Genomic DNA, 15,279 nt, shown 5'->3' with positions numbered 1-15,279 from the left:
TATGTGGCTTCAGGAGACAGGTTTGGTGTGATATCAACTCTTAGATCTTTCTCTCTGTCCGTTTCATTAAGTACTTCATCTCCTATTCTGTATCCTGTGTCTGGCCTCCTGTTTTCACCGTCTAGTTTCATTACTTTTATTTACTCGGGTTGGATGGTTGCAGCCATTTGTTGGACCATTCATTCAGTCTTTCTAGGTCATCTTGTAGCCTCCTACTATCCTCCTCTGTTTCAATCCTTATTATCATTTTTGCATCATCAGCAAACAGTGAAAGAAACGAGTCTATACCCTCTGGGAGATCAATTACATATATCAGAAACAGTATTGGTCCAAGACCGACCCCTGCGGGACTAAGCTGGTGATGTCTCGCCAATCTGAGACCTCACCCCCTCACAGTGACTTGTTGTCTCCTGTTGCTTAGGTACTCCTTTATCCAATGGAGTACCTTCCCTTTCACTCTTGCCTGCACCTCCTGCTTTTTCACTAGCCTCTTGTGTGGTGCTGTGTCAAAGGCTTTCCGGCAATCCAAAAATATGCAGTCTGCCACCCCTCCCTTTCTTGCCTGGTTGTAGAATTCAATTAATCCTGTGAGGCAGGACTTGCCATCCCTGAACCCATGTTGTGTGTGTGTGTGTGTACTCACCTATTTGTACTCACCTATTTGTGCTTGCAGGATCGAGCTTGGCTCTTGGATCCCGCCTTTCTAGCCAACGGTTGTTTACAGCAATGACTCCTGTCCCATTTCCCTATCATACCTCATTTTAAAATTATGAATAGAGTTTGCTTCCACAACCTGTTCCCCAAGTGCATTCCATTTTTCCACTACTCTCACACTAAAAGAAAACTTCCTAACATCTCTGTGACTCATCTGAGTTTCCAGTTTCCACCCATGTCCCCTCGTTCTGTTATTATTACGTGTGAACATTTCATCTATTTCCACTTTGTCAATTCCCCTGAGTATTTTACATGTTCCTATCATATCTCCTCTCTCCCTTCTTTTCTCTAGTGTCGTAAGGTTCAGTTCCCTCAGACGTTCTTCATATCCCATCCCTCGTAACTCTGGGACAAGCCTCGTCGCAAACCTCTGAACCTTCTCTAGTTTCCTTATGTGTTTCTTCAGGTGGGGGCTCCATGATGGCGCGGCATACTCTAAGAGGAGTCTCACGTAGGCGGTGTAAAGCGCCCTAAAAGCCTCCTCACTTAAGTTTCTGAATGAAGTTCTAATTTTCGCCAGTGTAGAGTACGCTGCTGTCGTTATCCTATTTATATGTGCCTCAGGAGTTAGATTAGGTGTCACATCCACTCCCAGGTCTCTTTCTCGAATCGTTACAGGTAGGCTGTTCCCCTTAATTGTGTACTGTCCCTTTGGTCGCCTATCACCTGATCCCTTTTCCATAACTTTACATTTATTCGTGTTGAACTCCAGTAGCCTCCAGTATTCAGTAGACTCTAGTAAACTTCAGTGGAGTCCAGTAGAACTCCAGTATTGCTGTGTGTGTACTCACCTAATTGTGTGTGTGTGTGTGTGTGTGTGTGTGTGTGTGTGTGTGTGTGTGTGTGTGTGTGTGTGTGTGTGTGTGTGTGTGTGTGTGTGTGTGTGTGTGTGTGTGTGTGTGTGTGTGTGTGTGTGTGTGTGTGTGTGTGTGTGTGTGTGTGTGTGTGTGTGTGTGTGTGTGTGTGTGTGTGTGTGTGTGTGTGTGTGTCTGTGTGTGTGTGTGTGTGTGTATGAGAGAGGGAGAGGCGACGTTGAAGAGACTTGAAAAGTTGATGTCAACACAGCTAATTACTGTGAGGGGGGGTCCTGTGTCATCCGGTCCAACACTGGTGTGTACACGATAAGTGGCTCGTTCCTGCACTCCACGTGGTGTCCAAGGTGAGGTGGAGTAACACTCTACCTTTCTCCCCTTTGTTAGCGTGACCGTTTACCTGATGGGTGATATACCCAGCACGCTCTTCCCCCGCTCCCTGAGAGGCATCGAACCCTTCCCTTCTGAACAGCCGACTTGACCCGCTACTTCTAGCTTATAATGCTTTAATATATAATATGTCTAGCGTTATTGAGTCATCTAAATGTATTACTCTTTTTGGTTTTCTTTGCGTCGTCGGTGTATTTGGTAATGTGCTGTTAACTCTTGTACCTAAATTATTTAAGTACGGTAAAAAAAAAAAAAATAGTAGAGATCCCATGACGGAACTCCTGCACAGGTCTTGCACAGGTCTTGCACAGGTCACAAGGGGTCACATAATCACCCATGACCTGATTATGTTGCAGGAGGTCAACTGCAATATTCCTTCTGCTTTGATTACTATCGTGTGCTAGTGTTAAATGCCTTACTTAAATTTGTTAGTCATGATTGTTCTGTTTTGTAAAAACAATGGTGAGTCTTTAACAGTTTGTTTCGCTTTCGATAATTGTCCAACTATTTAATTTATTGTAAGTGAGCGATAGTTTGATGCCTGTGATTGATCTCCAGTTCTAGAAATTGATTTTTTTTCAATTCAATTTTTTCAATTTGAATTTTTTTTTCAGACATTAAGTGACAACAATTATTATTATTAACATCTTTATTGACAAAATTAATTACAATTTTGCCTAATCTGAGGATTTTGATAGTCTTATTAAATTGAGGTTAATGCTAGTATTCACTGTCACGCAGGACAGAGGGTCATACATAAGACAATAGGCCTAAACTGTAGGCTGAAGCACATATATATCACGGTTACAATCAATGGTTTAATGTGTGGATATGTGAAAACAATTTTCTATTGTGCACTGCCACACAAGGGCAGGGATGGGTTCATAAGTGATACAGCTTAGAATATAAGTAGAAATTGTTCTTCATTCTTTAAAATGGACAAGCAAATTTTGGGTAAATTGTTAGGATGTCATCCAGAACACCTGAGTCAATAAAATAGTTACACAGTTGGTGGTACAATAGGCCAGGAGGTCTAAAGTCCTTTACGGTTTCACATTCATCAATATAGTGTTCTAGTGAATGCATTAAAGGTTTATCACAGAGTTTACAATCTGAATATTCTGGTAGTGGCTCAGCCTCACTAACCTGCCAGATGTGTCTATAGCCAAGGCGAATTCGCGCAATTACTACATCACATTGCCTGGTCCGGTTACCGTGCTGACCATACAAATACCTATTATTACAGAACTTGTCATAACTTTTAATACTGCAGCTTTCAGGTCTCTGTGCATTTCTTAGTTCTTCTAAATCTGAATTAATTTATTTAATTTGTATGTTTCTAATAACTGCATTAGATAGTCCAAAGTCATAATCAATGTTTTCTTTCCTGCAAGCCTCATTGGCCAATTGATCTACAAAGTCATGTTTTTCAACTCCAACATGGGATGGGATCCACACAAATTTTATACAAGAATTATTATCATTGGCAAAAATTACATTCCATTTAATATTACAAGCTGCTTCCGACATACATTGTGATGGGTTATTTAAGGACTGCAGAGCACTTTTAGAGTCACAGAAAATAACTCCACCACCATTGAGCTTAAGGTATTCAGTGGCTAGATAAATACCCAATAGCTCGGTCTGTGTCGTGCTTGCCCAGTTGTTCAATCTCTGTGTACTAGTCATGATCATTTCATTCCCTTTATACACTGCACATGCACAACCTGTTCTACCAGTGCCTAACTGCACAGAGCCATCAGTAAAGGCATAGGATTCAGTCGGTTTGAGAATTTGAAGATGACTGTCAATAGCTTCTAATGTTATACATCTCAAAATGTCAGTGTTATACATTTGTTTTACACTGATGGGAGTATAATGCAGAGAGACCTCCACATCTTTCCAAGGGGGAATATAGTGAACAGTTTTATCAGGGTTAAGAGATACATTCAGTTTCTGAAGATTATAGACACAACAACTGAGCCACACACTATAGGGAGCTTTTTGCGGCGGATTGAGGGAACAGTCAGAATTGTTTAGAATGGATCTCAATTTAATTTGAATAGAGCTGGGGGGACCATTATTTTTCAAAGTTTTGGCGCAAAACATAGTACTAAGTAGAACTATTCTTTCGTAAATGGAAGGTAAGTTTAGTTCCTTTCTCATGTTAACAATTCTGACAGTTCTAGGACAACCCAGGATGATGCGCATGGCATCATTCTGTATTACATCTAGGCCTTGTAATTGTTTAGGAGAAAAATTAAGAAGATGCAAGGCATAATAATCAACAACAGATCGTATAAAGGCAACATAAAAACTACGAGCATATTTTATGTTAATGCCAAATCCTTTGCCAACAAGAGTTTTGAGAGGTTTAAGACGCTCAACAAGTTTTTTGCGCAGGTTGCTGAGGAGATTTGTATCATTAACCTCGACTCCAAGATATTTATAAGACTCGCACGTCTCCACGGGCACTCCATTAATAGTATAGTTAACATGAAGAGAATGGGGAATAAGAACCCTTGTTTTATCAACAGAGATTATGAGGCCACATTCTACTACTTTCTTGGAGAATGCATCAAGTAACATTTGTAGCCTTGGTTTACTGTGTGCCATAATACAAATATCATCAGCATAACATATAACTGTTTCCGTAAGTTGTACAGAACAACAATGTGGTTTAAAATGTGACACCTAACCCACACGTCAGAAAATGAAGAAACGACAACGTTTCGGTCCGTCCTGGACCATTTACGAGTTGTGTTGTTTGATAATGGTCCAGAATGGACCGAAACGTCAATTTCTCTATTTTCTCTATGTGCGTTGGGTGGCCAAGTTAGCGTCATATCCGCAGCCTTGCTCAATAGTGGCACATTGCCCAACTCTATATATTATACTTGACAAGAGTTGAGACAGTGCTTCCTCACATTCCTTTAAGACCCTAGCTAATGCTTCCTTGGGAAGCAACACCAAGCTTGACTTTAATCTCTCTCTATGTGTCTTCTACTTTACTAATAATTATTAGTTAAATTGCTGTCTTTGTTTCCACTGTAAAGTCATTATCAGGAGAAAGCGCTAAATCATCGTATCTATATATATATATATCACTTATAAGGAGCAGTGCCCAACTGATTTAGACACTGAGACTCGAACCCTCTACCGATTAATCCAAATTTTTTGTTTGTTTGAAGGAACTGGGTTCTAGGCTAATTGAAACTACAAGAGACCCTAGAGCTGCCAAGCTTCTTTTTCCAGCGCCTCAGCGTGGCGATACAGAGGAAAAATGCACACTGCATTCAGGGTTCTTGCCCGCCATCTGAGGAGCTGGAGGAACTCGAAAACTTATGATAATCATGAACAAATCCACAAGGGCCGTGACGAGGATTCGAACCTACGTCCGAGAGCATCCCAGACGCTGCCTTAATCGACTGAGCTACGACATGGTCAAAAGGAGTTGAAACCGAAGTTCTACTGAACTTACTGGATCCTGCAGCCTCTCCGAGGATGTTCCCATCAGAAAATTGGGAACATCAAGTGATCTGATGTTGCCATCACTGAAATATAAGAAAAACAGTTAAAAAAATGAAATGAAAATATGAAAAATAAAAAAATAAACCATACTCACGAAATGAACGGTATGGTAAACAACACAGCTCAAGTCCAACACAATTCAGACAAAATAATTAAACCAAAATGAAAATAAATCAAAATCTATGAAAATTCAATTTATCAATGCAATCAGAAACATTGAAATGGAATTGTAACATATTTAGTATAGCATGTGTGTTGCTCTTACATGCAACAGATGGCGCTGTTTTTCAAGAAGAGCATAGCTTTACCTGTCACAGGTGTGGCATTTATACTTATACTTACGAAATGAACGGTATGGTAAACAACACAGCTCAAGTCCAACACAATGTCACACAAAATATTAAATAAAAAAAAATCGAAATCTATGAAAATAAAATTTAGGAATACAGTCGGAAACATTGAAATAGAATTCGTGACATATTTAGTATTGCGTGCATATTGCTATTATGTGCAACAGATGGCGCTGTTTTTTAAAAAAAGCATGTTTTTTCTGTCACAGGTGAGGCATCTATATAGTAGATATATAAAAAGACGCGCCTATTCGAATGCAACGTTGTGTCAAAATTTCAAAGCAATCGTTAAAGAGGTTTCGAAGATTTCCCTCACATGAAAAACACAGGTTTTCAGTAAAAGCATGTTTTTTTTTTTACCGTCACAGACGTGACATCTATATAGTATATATATATAAACCTGTTCGGATGCAAATGGGACGTTGTGTGAAAATTTCAAAGCAATCGGTGAAGAACTTTCGGAGATTAGCGGTCATGCACAAACATTTCCATTTTTATTTATATAGATATGTGTTAAATGTGACCGAAATTGTAAGATTAATGATTCCAACACGAATCTTCTCAATATTTCTTACGTTTTTCTTCACTGTTGGGGGTAATTGAAAAATTAACTCTTCAAAGTTCATTTTCGCATTTTTATTTATGATCTGACTCCTAAAAGCGTTTCACAAGGTCTTCTCACATTTTTAAAGACAGATTTTTACACACATCATTTATATATATAAGAAGACCATAAATAAAAATGCGAAAATGAACTTTGGAGAGTTAATTTCTCAATTATCTCCGACAATGAAGAAAAATGTGAGAAATATTGAGACGATTCGTGTTAGAATCATTAATCTTACCCTTTCGGTCATATTCAACAACATATGTTTGCAAGAAAGACTGCTACCAAAATATATAATATATATATATATATGCGGAAAATCCACAAAGAAACGGGAAAAGAAAGATGAACGTTTCGGCCGATGAACACCATTGTCAACACCTGACACGGCTAATGTGTCTGGTGTTGACCACGGCCTTCATCGGCCGAAACGTTCATCTTGAACGTTTCGAAACATATGATCAGTGTTTCGTTATCGTCAATTGCATAATATATATATATATATATATATATATATATATATATATATATATATATATATATATATATATATATATACATATATATATATATATATATATATATATATATATATATATATATATATATATATATATATATATATATATATATATATATATATATATATATATATATATATATATATATATATATATATATATTTTATGTATAAAATTGTCAAAAGTTTAACACTGCAAAATGTGTGCTGGGCTTATTAATAAGGCAAGAAGATAGGAAAGATAGAATGATGAAGAGAGACAGGTTATTATATCTGCTATTCCCACTCTATTTTCTTCTCTCCTCTCCTCTCTCTCTCCTCTTCTCTCACTTCTCGAACTCTTCTACTTGCAACCCGTATTCAGTCTTTTATTTCCTCTCTTCTTCCCCTCTCTGCCTGTCTGTCTCTCCCTCACTCCCTCTCCGTTCATCTCCTTCTCCCTCTCTCTCTCCCTCCCTCTCCCCCTCTCCCTCCCTCTCCCCCTTTCCCTCTCCATATTCTGAGAAAGCCAGACGCCTAAGATAAGAAAATTTACAAGGGAAAAAAGATTTAAGTGAAGTTCGGAGATATTCTTAGCAATGACTGTTAGGCATGCAAGCTTAGCAAGGTGGAGGCTGTGATGGTGTAGAGGGCGGGTGTTGGTGTAGAGGGGCGGGTGTTGGTGTAGAGGGGCGGGGGTTGGTGTAGAGGGGCGGGTGTTGGTGTAGAGGGGCGGGTGTTGGTGTAGAGGGGCAGGTGTTGGTGTAGAGGGGCGGGGGTTGGTGTAGAGGAGAGCGGGTGTTGGTGTAGAGGGGCGGGTGTTGGTGTAGAGGGGCGGGTGTTGGTGTAGAGGGGCGGGTGTTGGTGTAGAGGGGCGGGTGTTGGTGTAGCGGGGCGGGTGTTGGTGTAGAGGAGAGCGGGTGTTGGTGTAGAGGGGCGGGTGTTGGTGTAGAGGGGCGGGTGTTGGTGTAGAGGGGCGGGTGTTGGTGTAGAGGGGCGGGTGTTGGTGTAGAGGGGCGGGGGTTGGTGTAGAGAGGCGGGGGTTGGTGTAGAGGAGAGCGGGTGTTGGTGTAGAGGGGCGGGTGTTGGTGTAGAGGGGCGGGTGTTGGTGTAGAGGGGCGGGTGTTGGTGTAGAGGGCGGGTGATCGTGTAGAGGAGAGCGGGTGTTGGTGTAGAGGGGCGGGGGTTGGTGTAGAGGGGCGGGTGTTGGTGTAGAGGGGCGGGTGTTAGTGTAGAGGGGCGGGTGTTGGTGTAGAGGGGCGGGTGTTGGTGTAGAGGAGAGCGGGTGTTGGTGTAGAGGGGCGGGTGTTGGTGTAGAGGGGCGGGGGTTGGTGTAGAGGAGAGCGGGTGTTGGTGTAGAGGGGCGGGTGTTGGTGTAGAGGGGCGGGTATTGGTGTAGAGGGGCAGGTGTTGGTGTAGAGGGGCGGGGGTTGGTGTAGAGGAGAGCGGGTGTTGGTGTAGAGGGGCGGGTGTTGGTGTAGAGGGGCGGGTGTTGGTGTAGAGGGGCGGGTGTTGGTGTAGAGGGGCGGGTGTTGGTGTAGCGGGACGGGTGTTGGTGTAGAGGAGAGCGGGTGTTGGTGTAGAGGGGCGGGTGTTGGTGTAGAGGGGCGGGTGTTGGTGTAGAGGGGCGGGTGTTGGTGTATAGGGGCGGGTGTTGGTGTAGAGGGGCGGGGGTTGGTGTAGAGAGGCGGGGGTTGGTGTAGAGGAGAGCGGGTGTTGGTGTAGAGGGGCGGGTGTTGGTGTAGAGGGGCGGGTGTTGGTGTAGAGGGCGGGTGATCGCCCGCTGTAGAGGGCATGTAGAGGGGCGGGTGTTGGTGTAGAGGGGAGCGGGTGTTGGTGTAGAGGGGCGGGTGTTGGTGTAGAGGAGCGGGTGTTGGTGTAGAGAAGCGGGTGTTGGTGTAGAGGGACGGGTGTTGGTGTTGAGGGACGGGTGTTGGTGTAGAGGAGCGGGTGTTGGTGTAGAGGAGCGGGTGTTGGTGTAGAGGAGCGGGTGTTGGTGTAGAGGTGCGGGTGTTGGTGTAGAGGGGCGGGTGTTGGTGTAGAGGGGCAGGTGTTGGTGTAGAGGAGCGGGTGTTGGTGTAGAGGGGCGGGTGTTGGTGTAGAGGAGCGGGTGTTGGTGTAGAGGAGCGGGTGTTGGTGTAGAGGGGCGGGTGTTGGTGTAGAGGGGCGGGTGTTGGTGTAGAGGGGCGGGTGTTGGTGTAGAGGAGCGGGAGTTGGTGTAGAGGGGCGGGTGTTGGTGTAGAGGAGCGGGTGTTGGTGTAGAGGAGCAGGTGTTGGTGTAGAGGAGAGCGGGTGTTGGTGTAGAGGAGAGCGGGTGTTGGTGTAGAGGGGCGGGTGTTGGTGTAGAGGAGAGCGGGTGTTGGTGTAGAGGGGAGGGTGTTGGTGTAGAGGGGCGGGTGTTGGTGTAGAGGAGAGCGGGTGTTGGTGTAGAGGGGAGCGGGTGTTGGTGTAGAGGGGCGAGTGTTGGTGTAGAGGGACGGGTGTTGGTGTAGAGGGGCGGGTGTTGGTGTAGAGGGGCGGGTATTGGTGTAGAGGAGCGGGTGTTTGTGTAGAGGAGAGCGGGTGTTGGTGTAGAGGGGCGGGTGTTGGTGAAGAGGGGAGCGGGTGTTGGTGTAGAGGGGCGCGAGTGTTGGTGTTGAGGGGCGGGTGTTGGTGTAGAGGGGCAGGTGTTGGTGTAGAGGGGCGGGTGTTGGTGTAGAGGGGTGGGTGTTGGTGTAGAGGGGAGCGGGTGTTGGTGTAGAGGGGCGGGTGTTGGTGTAGAGGGGCGGGTGTTGGTGTAGAGAGGCGGGTGTTAGTGTAGAGGGGCGGGTGTTGGTGTAGAGGGGCGGGTGGTGGTGTAAAGGGGCGGGTGTTGGTGTAGTGGGGCGGGTGTTGGTGTAGAGGAGAGCGGGTGTTGGTGTAGAGGGGCGAGGTGTTGGTGTAGAGGAGCGGGTGTTGGTGTAGAGGGGCGGGTGTTGGTGTAGAGGAGAGCGGGTGTTGGTGTAGAGGGGCGAGGTGTTGGTGTAGAGGGGCGGGTGTTGGTGTAGAGGGGCGGGTGTTGGTGTAGAAGAGAGCGGGTGTTGGTGTAGAGGAGAGCGGGTGTTGGTGTAGAGGGGCGGGTGTTGGTGTAGAGGGGCGGGTGTTGGTGTAGAGGGGCGGGTGTTGGTGTAGAGGAGAGCGGGTGTTGGTGTAGAGGGGCCGGTGTTGGTGTAGAGGGCGGGTGTAGGTGTAGAGGGGCGGGTGTTAGTGTAGAGGGGCGGGTGTTGTTGTAAAGGGGCGGGTGTTGGTGTAGAGGGCGGGTGTTGGTGTAGAGGGGCGGGTGTTGGTGTAGAGGAGAGCGGGTGTTGGTGTAGAGGGGAGGGTGTTGGTGTAGAGGGGCGGGTGTTGGTGTAGAGGAGCGGGTGTTGGTGTAGAGGAGCGGGTGTTGGTGTAGAGGGGCGGGTGTTGGTGTAGAGGGGCGGGTGTTGGTGTAGAGGGGCGGGTGTTGGTGTAGAGGAGCGGGTGTTGGTGTAGAGGGGCGGGTGTTGGTGTAGAGGAGAGCGGGTGTTGGTGTAGAGGGGAGCGGGTGTTGGTGTAGAGGGGCGAGTGTTGGTGTAGAGGGACGGGTGTTGGTGTAGAGGGGCGGGTGTTGGTGTAGAGGGGCGGGTATTGGTGTAGAGGAGCGGGTGTTGGTGTAGAGGAGAGCGGGTGTTGGTGTAGAGGGGCGGGTGTTGGTGAAGAGGGGAGCGGGTGTTGGTGTAGAGGGGCGCGAGTGTTGGTGTAGAGGGGCGGGTGTTGGTGTAGAGGGGCAGGTGTTGGTGTGGAGGGGCGGGTGTTGGTGTAGAGGGGTGGGTGTTGGTGTAGAGGGGAGCGGGTGTTGGTGTAGAGGGGCGGGTGTTGGTGTAGAGGGGCGGGTGTTGGTGTAGAGAGGCGGGTGTTAGTGTAGAGGGGCGGGTGTTGGTGTAGAGGGGCGGGTGGTGGTGTAAAGGGGCGGGTGTTGGTGTAGTGAGGCGGGTGTTGGTGTAGAGGAGAGCGGGTGTTGGTGTAGAGGGGCGAGGTGTTGGTGTAGAGGAGCGGGTGTTGGTGTAGAGGGGCGGGTGTTGGTGTAGAGGAGAGCGGGTGTTGGTGTAGAGGAGAGCGGGTGTTGGTGTAGAGGGGCGGGTGTTGGTGTAGAGGGGCGGGTGTTGGTGTAGAGGGGCGGGTGTTTGTGTAGAGGAGAGCGGGTGTTGGTGTAGAGGGGCGGGTGTTGGTGAAGAGGGGAGCGGGTGTTGGTGTAGAGGGGCGCGAGTGTTGGTGTAGAGGGGCGGGTGTTGGTATAGAGGGGCAGGTGTTGGTGTAGAGGGGCGGGTGTTGGTGTAGAGGGGTGGGTGTTGGTGTAGAGGGGAGCGGGTGTTGGTGTAGAGGGGCGGGTGTTGGTGTAGAGGGGCGGGTGTTGGTGTAGAGAGGCGGGTGTTAGTGTAGAGGGGCGGGTGTTGGTGTAGAGGGGCGGGTGGTGGTGTAAAGGGGCGGGTGTTGGTGTAGTGGGGCGGGTGTTGGTGTAGAGGAGAGCGGGTGTTGGTGTAGAGGGGCGAGGTGTTGGTGTAGAGGAGCGGGTGTTGGTGTAGAGGGGCGGGTGTTGGTGTAGAGGAGAGCGGGTGTTGGTGTAGAGGGGCGAGGTGTTGGTGTAGAGGGGCGGGTGTTGGTGTAGAGGGGCGGGTGTTGGTGTAGAAGAGAGCGGGTGTTGGTGTAGAGGAGAGCGGGTGTTGGTGTAGAGGGGCGGGTGTTGGTGTAGAGGGGCGGGTGTTGGTGTAGAGGGGCGGGTGTTGGTGTAGAGGAGAGCGGGTGTTGGTGTAGAGGGGCCGGTGTTGGTGTAGAGGGCGGGTGTAGGTGTAGAGGGGCGGGTGTTAGTGTAGAGGGGCGGGTGTTGTTGTAAAGGGGCGGGTGTTGGTGTAGAGGGCGGGTGTTGGTGTAGAGGGGCGGGTGTTGGTGTAGAGGAGAGCGGGTGTTGGTGTAGAGGGGAGGGTGTTGGTGTAGAGGGGCGGGTGTTGGTGTAGAGGAGCGGGTGTTGGTGTAGAGGAGCGGGTGTTGGTGTAGAGGGGCGGGTGTTGGTGTAGAGGGGCGGGTGTTGGTGTAGAGGGGCGGGTGTTGGTGTAGAGGAGCGGGTGTTGGTGTAGAGGGGCGGGTGTTGGTGTAGAGGAGAGCGGGTGTTGGTGTAGAGGGGAGCGGGTGTTGGTGTAGAGGGGCGAGTGTTGGTGTAGAGGGACGGGTGTTGGTGTAGAGGGGCGGGTGTTGGTGTAGAGGGGCGGGTATTGGTGTAGAGGAGCGGGTGTTGGTGAAGAGGGGAGCGGGTGTTGGTGTAGAGGGGCGCGAGTGTTGGTGTAGAGGGGCGGGTGTTGGTGTAGAGGGGCAGGTGTTGGTGTGGAGGGGCGGGTGTTGGTGTAGAGGGGTGGGTGTTGGTGTAGAGGGGCGGGTGTTGGTGTAGAGGGGCGGGTGTTGGTGTAGAGGGGCGGGTGTTGGTGTAGAGGAGAGCGGGTGTTGGTGTAGAGGGGCCGGTGTTGGTGTAGAGGGCGGGTGTAGGTGTAGAGGGGCGGGTGTTAGTGTAGAGGGGCGGGTGTTGGTGTAAAGGGGCGGGTGTTGGTGTAGAGGGCGGGTGTTGGTGTAGAGGGGCGGGTGTTGGTGTAGAGGGGCGGGTGTTGGTGTAGAGGGGCGGGTGTTGGTGTAGAGGGGAGCGGGTGTTGGTGTAGAGGGGAGCGGGTGTTGGCGCATAATTTTGGGTGATGTTGATGGACTTTCAACATCAACCTTGATAATTTCCTTTTGATCAAACTTATAGAAAAAAGGCAGTCCATCAACATGGATTGTCGGTAGAGGGTTCGAGTCTCAGTGTCAAAATCAGTTGGGCACTGCTCCTTAAGTGCGTCCTCGTAGCCCCGGCTCCTATCCCGGCATCATGCCCCTTATAAGTGATATATATATATGTATATATATATATATATATATATATATATATATATATATATATATATATATATATATATATATATATATATATATATATATATGTATATATATATATATATATTTATATATATGTCGTACCTAGTAGCCAGAACGCACTTCTCAGCCTACTATGCAAGGCCCGATTTGCCTAATAAGCCAAGTTTTCCTGAATTATTATATTTTCTCTAATTTTTTTCTTATAAAATGATAAAGCTACCCATTTCATTATGTATGAGGTCAATTTTATTTTATTGGAGTTAAAATTAACGTAGATATATGACCGAACCTAACCAACCCTACCTAACCTAACCTAACCTATCTTTATAGGTTAGGTTAGGTTAGGTAGCCGAAAAAGTTAGGTTAGGTTAGGTAGTCGAAAAACAATTAATTCATGAAAACTTGGCTTATTAGGCAAATCGGGCCTTGCATAGTAGGCTGAGAAGTGCGTTCTGGCTACTAGGTACGACATATGTCTATATATATATATATATATATATATATATATATATATATATATATATATATATATATATATATATATTTATATATATATATATATATATATATATATATATATATATATATATATATATATATATATATATATATATATATATATATGTAAATAGATAGATACGATGATTTAGCGCTTTCTCCTGATAATGACTTTACAGTGCAAACAAAAACAACAATTTAACTAATAATTATTAGTAAAGTAGAAGACACATAGAGAGAGATTAAAGTCAAGCTTGGTGTTGCTTCCCAAGGAAGCATTAGCTAGGGTCTTAAAGGAATGTGAGGAAGCACTGTCTCAACTCTTGTCAAGTATAATATATAGAGTTGGGCAATGTGCCACTATTGAGCAAGGCTGCGGATATGACGCTAACTTGGCCACCCAACGCACATAGAGACAATAGAGAAATTGACGTTTCGGTCCATTCTGGACCATTATCAAACAACACAACTCGTAAATGGTCCAGGACGGACCGAAACGTTGTCGTTTCTTCATTTTCTGACGTGTGGGTGTGAAGCGAACATTATCGATCGCCAACCTACTGAGAATTCGTGTTCCATAATTATTCGTCTTCTGGATGACACGAACGTCGAAATTGGTGTGTTTGTTGAGAGGAAAAACCTGGAGGGCCTTGTTGGTATTGTTGTTGGGTGATTTAGTTGTGACAGAAGCAGCCGCAGTAAATCTTAAGGAATAGTAGTGACTTTGGGGGACAGTTAGTTGTGACCAGCCACCCCCCCCCCCCCGCAGCCCGGACAATATCAGCTGGGACAGTTGTGACCAGCCACCCCCCCCCCCCCCCCTCCGTCCCACACCCGGACAATATCAGCTGAGAGAGTTAGGTGTTCCCGCCACCATTACGGGGTCACTCGGCTACGACTCTTCCCCAAGATATATTCCAGATTAAATATTTCACCAGGTTTTGGATTTCACAAAATCTTTATACTTTGTTCTTGGTTTAAACTTGAGCTCTGTATTTATACCGTGATCTAAGATATATACGAAGACGTTATTGAGTAGTTTTTAGAACTCTTGAATTGTTTGAGGCAAATGATTACACCAAGGAAGAATCGGGTTCCAATACGGAGCATCACCAAGCGTCGGGAGAGGAACTTAAACGTTGAGGAAAGCGAGCGAAACACTATGAAAACGAGGCGGGTCCGAGGTGGGTGGGTTCGGTCAGTCTGTGGACAACGACACTGCATTGTCATTTCGGGCCAGGCCGGGGAGGAGGGGGGGGGGTGATATCCCCGGACCCCCGGCACAGGTCACCACGACGGATCACGACCCGAAAATGAGACGTCAGGTGAGGTTAAGATAGCACTGGTGTTGTCTACCGCCAGGCCCGCGGTGATTTATTCAGAGGGGGGGGAGGGGGGCCGGGGGGGGGGGGTGAAGGGGGAGGGGAGGGGGGCCGGGGGGGGGGGTGAAGGGGGGAGGGGAGGAGGGGGGTTATCTTAACTTTACTACTCATGTTGTTGCTTGTTTGTTTTGTGTGTCGTCTCCTTCTTCATGTTCTGGTTTATTGTCTTCTCTTCCTCCTCCTCCTCCACCTTTTTCTTGTTTTATTCTGATTCTTATTATCATTACTAGCTGTACCCGGCCACGCGTTGCTGTGGCTCAGTAACGCATGTGCGTTGCTGTGGCTCAGTAACGCATGTGCGTTGCTGTGGCTCAGTAACGCATGTGCGTTGCTGTGGCTCAGTAACCTTCCCCTGTCCCCTCGTCCTCCACACCATCTCTCACTTCCGTCCCCTCGTCCTCACCACCATTTCCCACTCCCTCGTCCGGTGCCTTCCCAAATGGTCTGATGTTGCCATCACTGAAATATAAAAAAAACAGTTAAAAAATGAAATGAAAATATGAAAAAATAAAAAAATAAACTATTCTCACGAAATGAATGGTATGGTAAACAACACAGTTCA

General features: G+C 47.0%; 1 protein-coding gene across 1 annotated transcript in view; it reads right to left on the bottom strand.

The window, feature by feature from the left end:
- LOC138363286 (selection and upkeep of intraepithelial T-cells protein 5-like) overlaps window positions 1-1,133 on the bottom strand; it is a 3,218-nt gene extending 2,085 nt beyond the window's left edge. Inside the window, exon 1 of the mRNA XM_069322300.1 lies at window positions 1,091-1,133. Within this exon, the coding sequence (XP_069178401.1) occupies window positions 1,091-1,133 (43 nt within the window). The remainder of the gene's footprint in view (window positions 1-1,090) is intronic.
- Between the last annotated feature and the right edge of the window lie 14,146 nt (window positions 1,134-15,279).

The sequence above is a fragment of the Procambarus clarkii genome, chromosome 10 (assembly GCF_040958095.1).
Source record: "Procambarus clarkii isolate CNS0578487 chromosome 10, FALCON_Pclarkii_2.0, whole genome shotgun sequence".
In the NCBI taxonomy this organism is placed as follows: Eukaryota; Metazoa; Arthropoda; class Malacostraca; order Decapoda; family Cambaridae; genus Procambarus; species Procambarus clarkii.
This window is presented reverse-complemented; position numbering and strand designations above follow the sequence as displayed.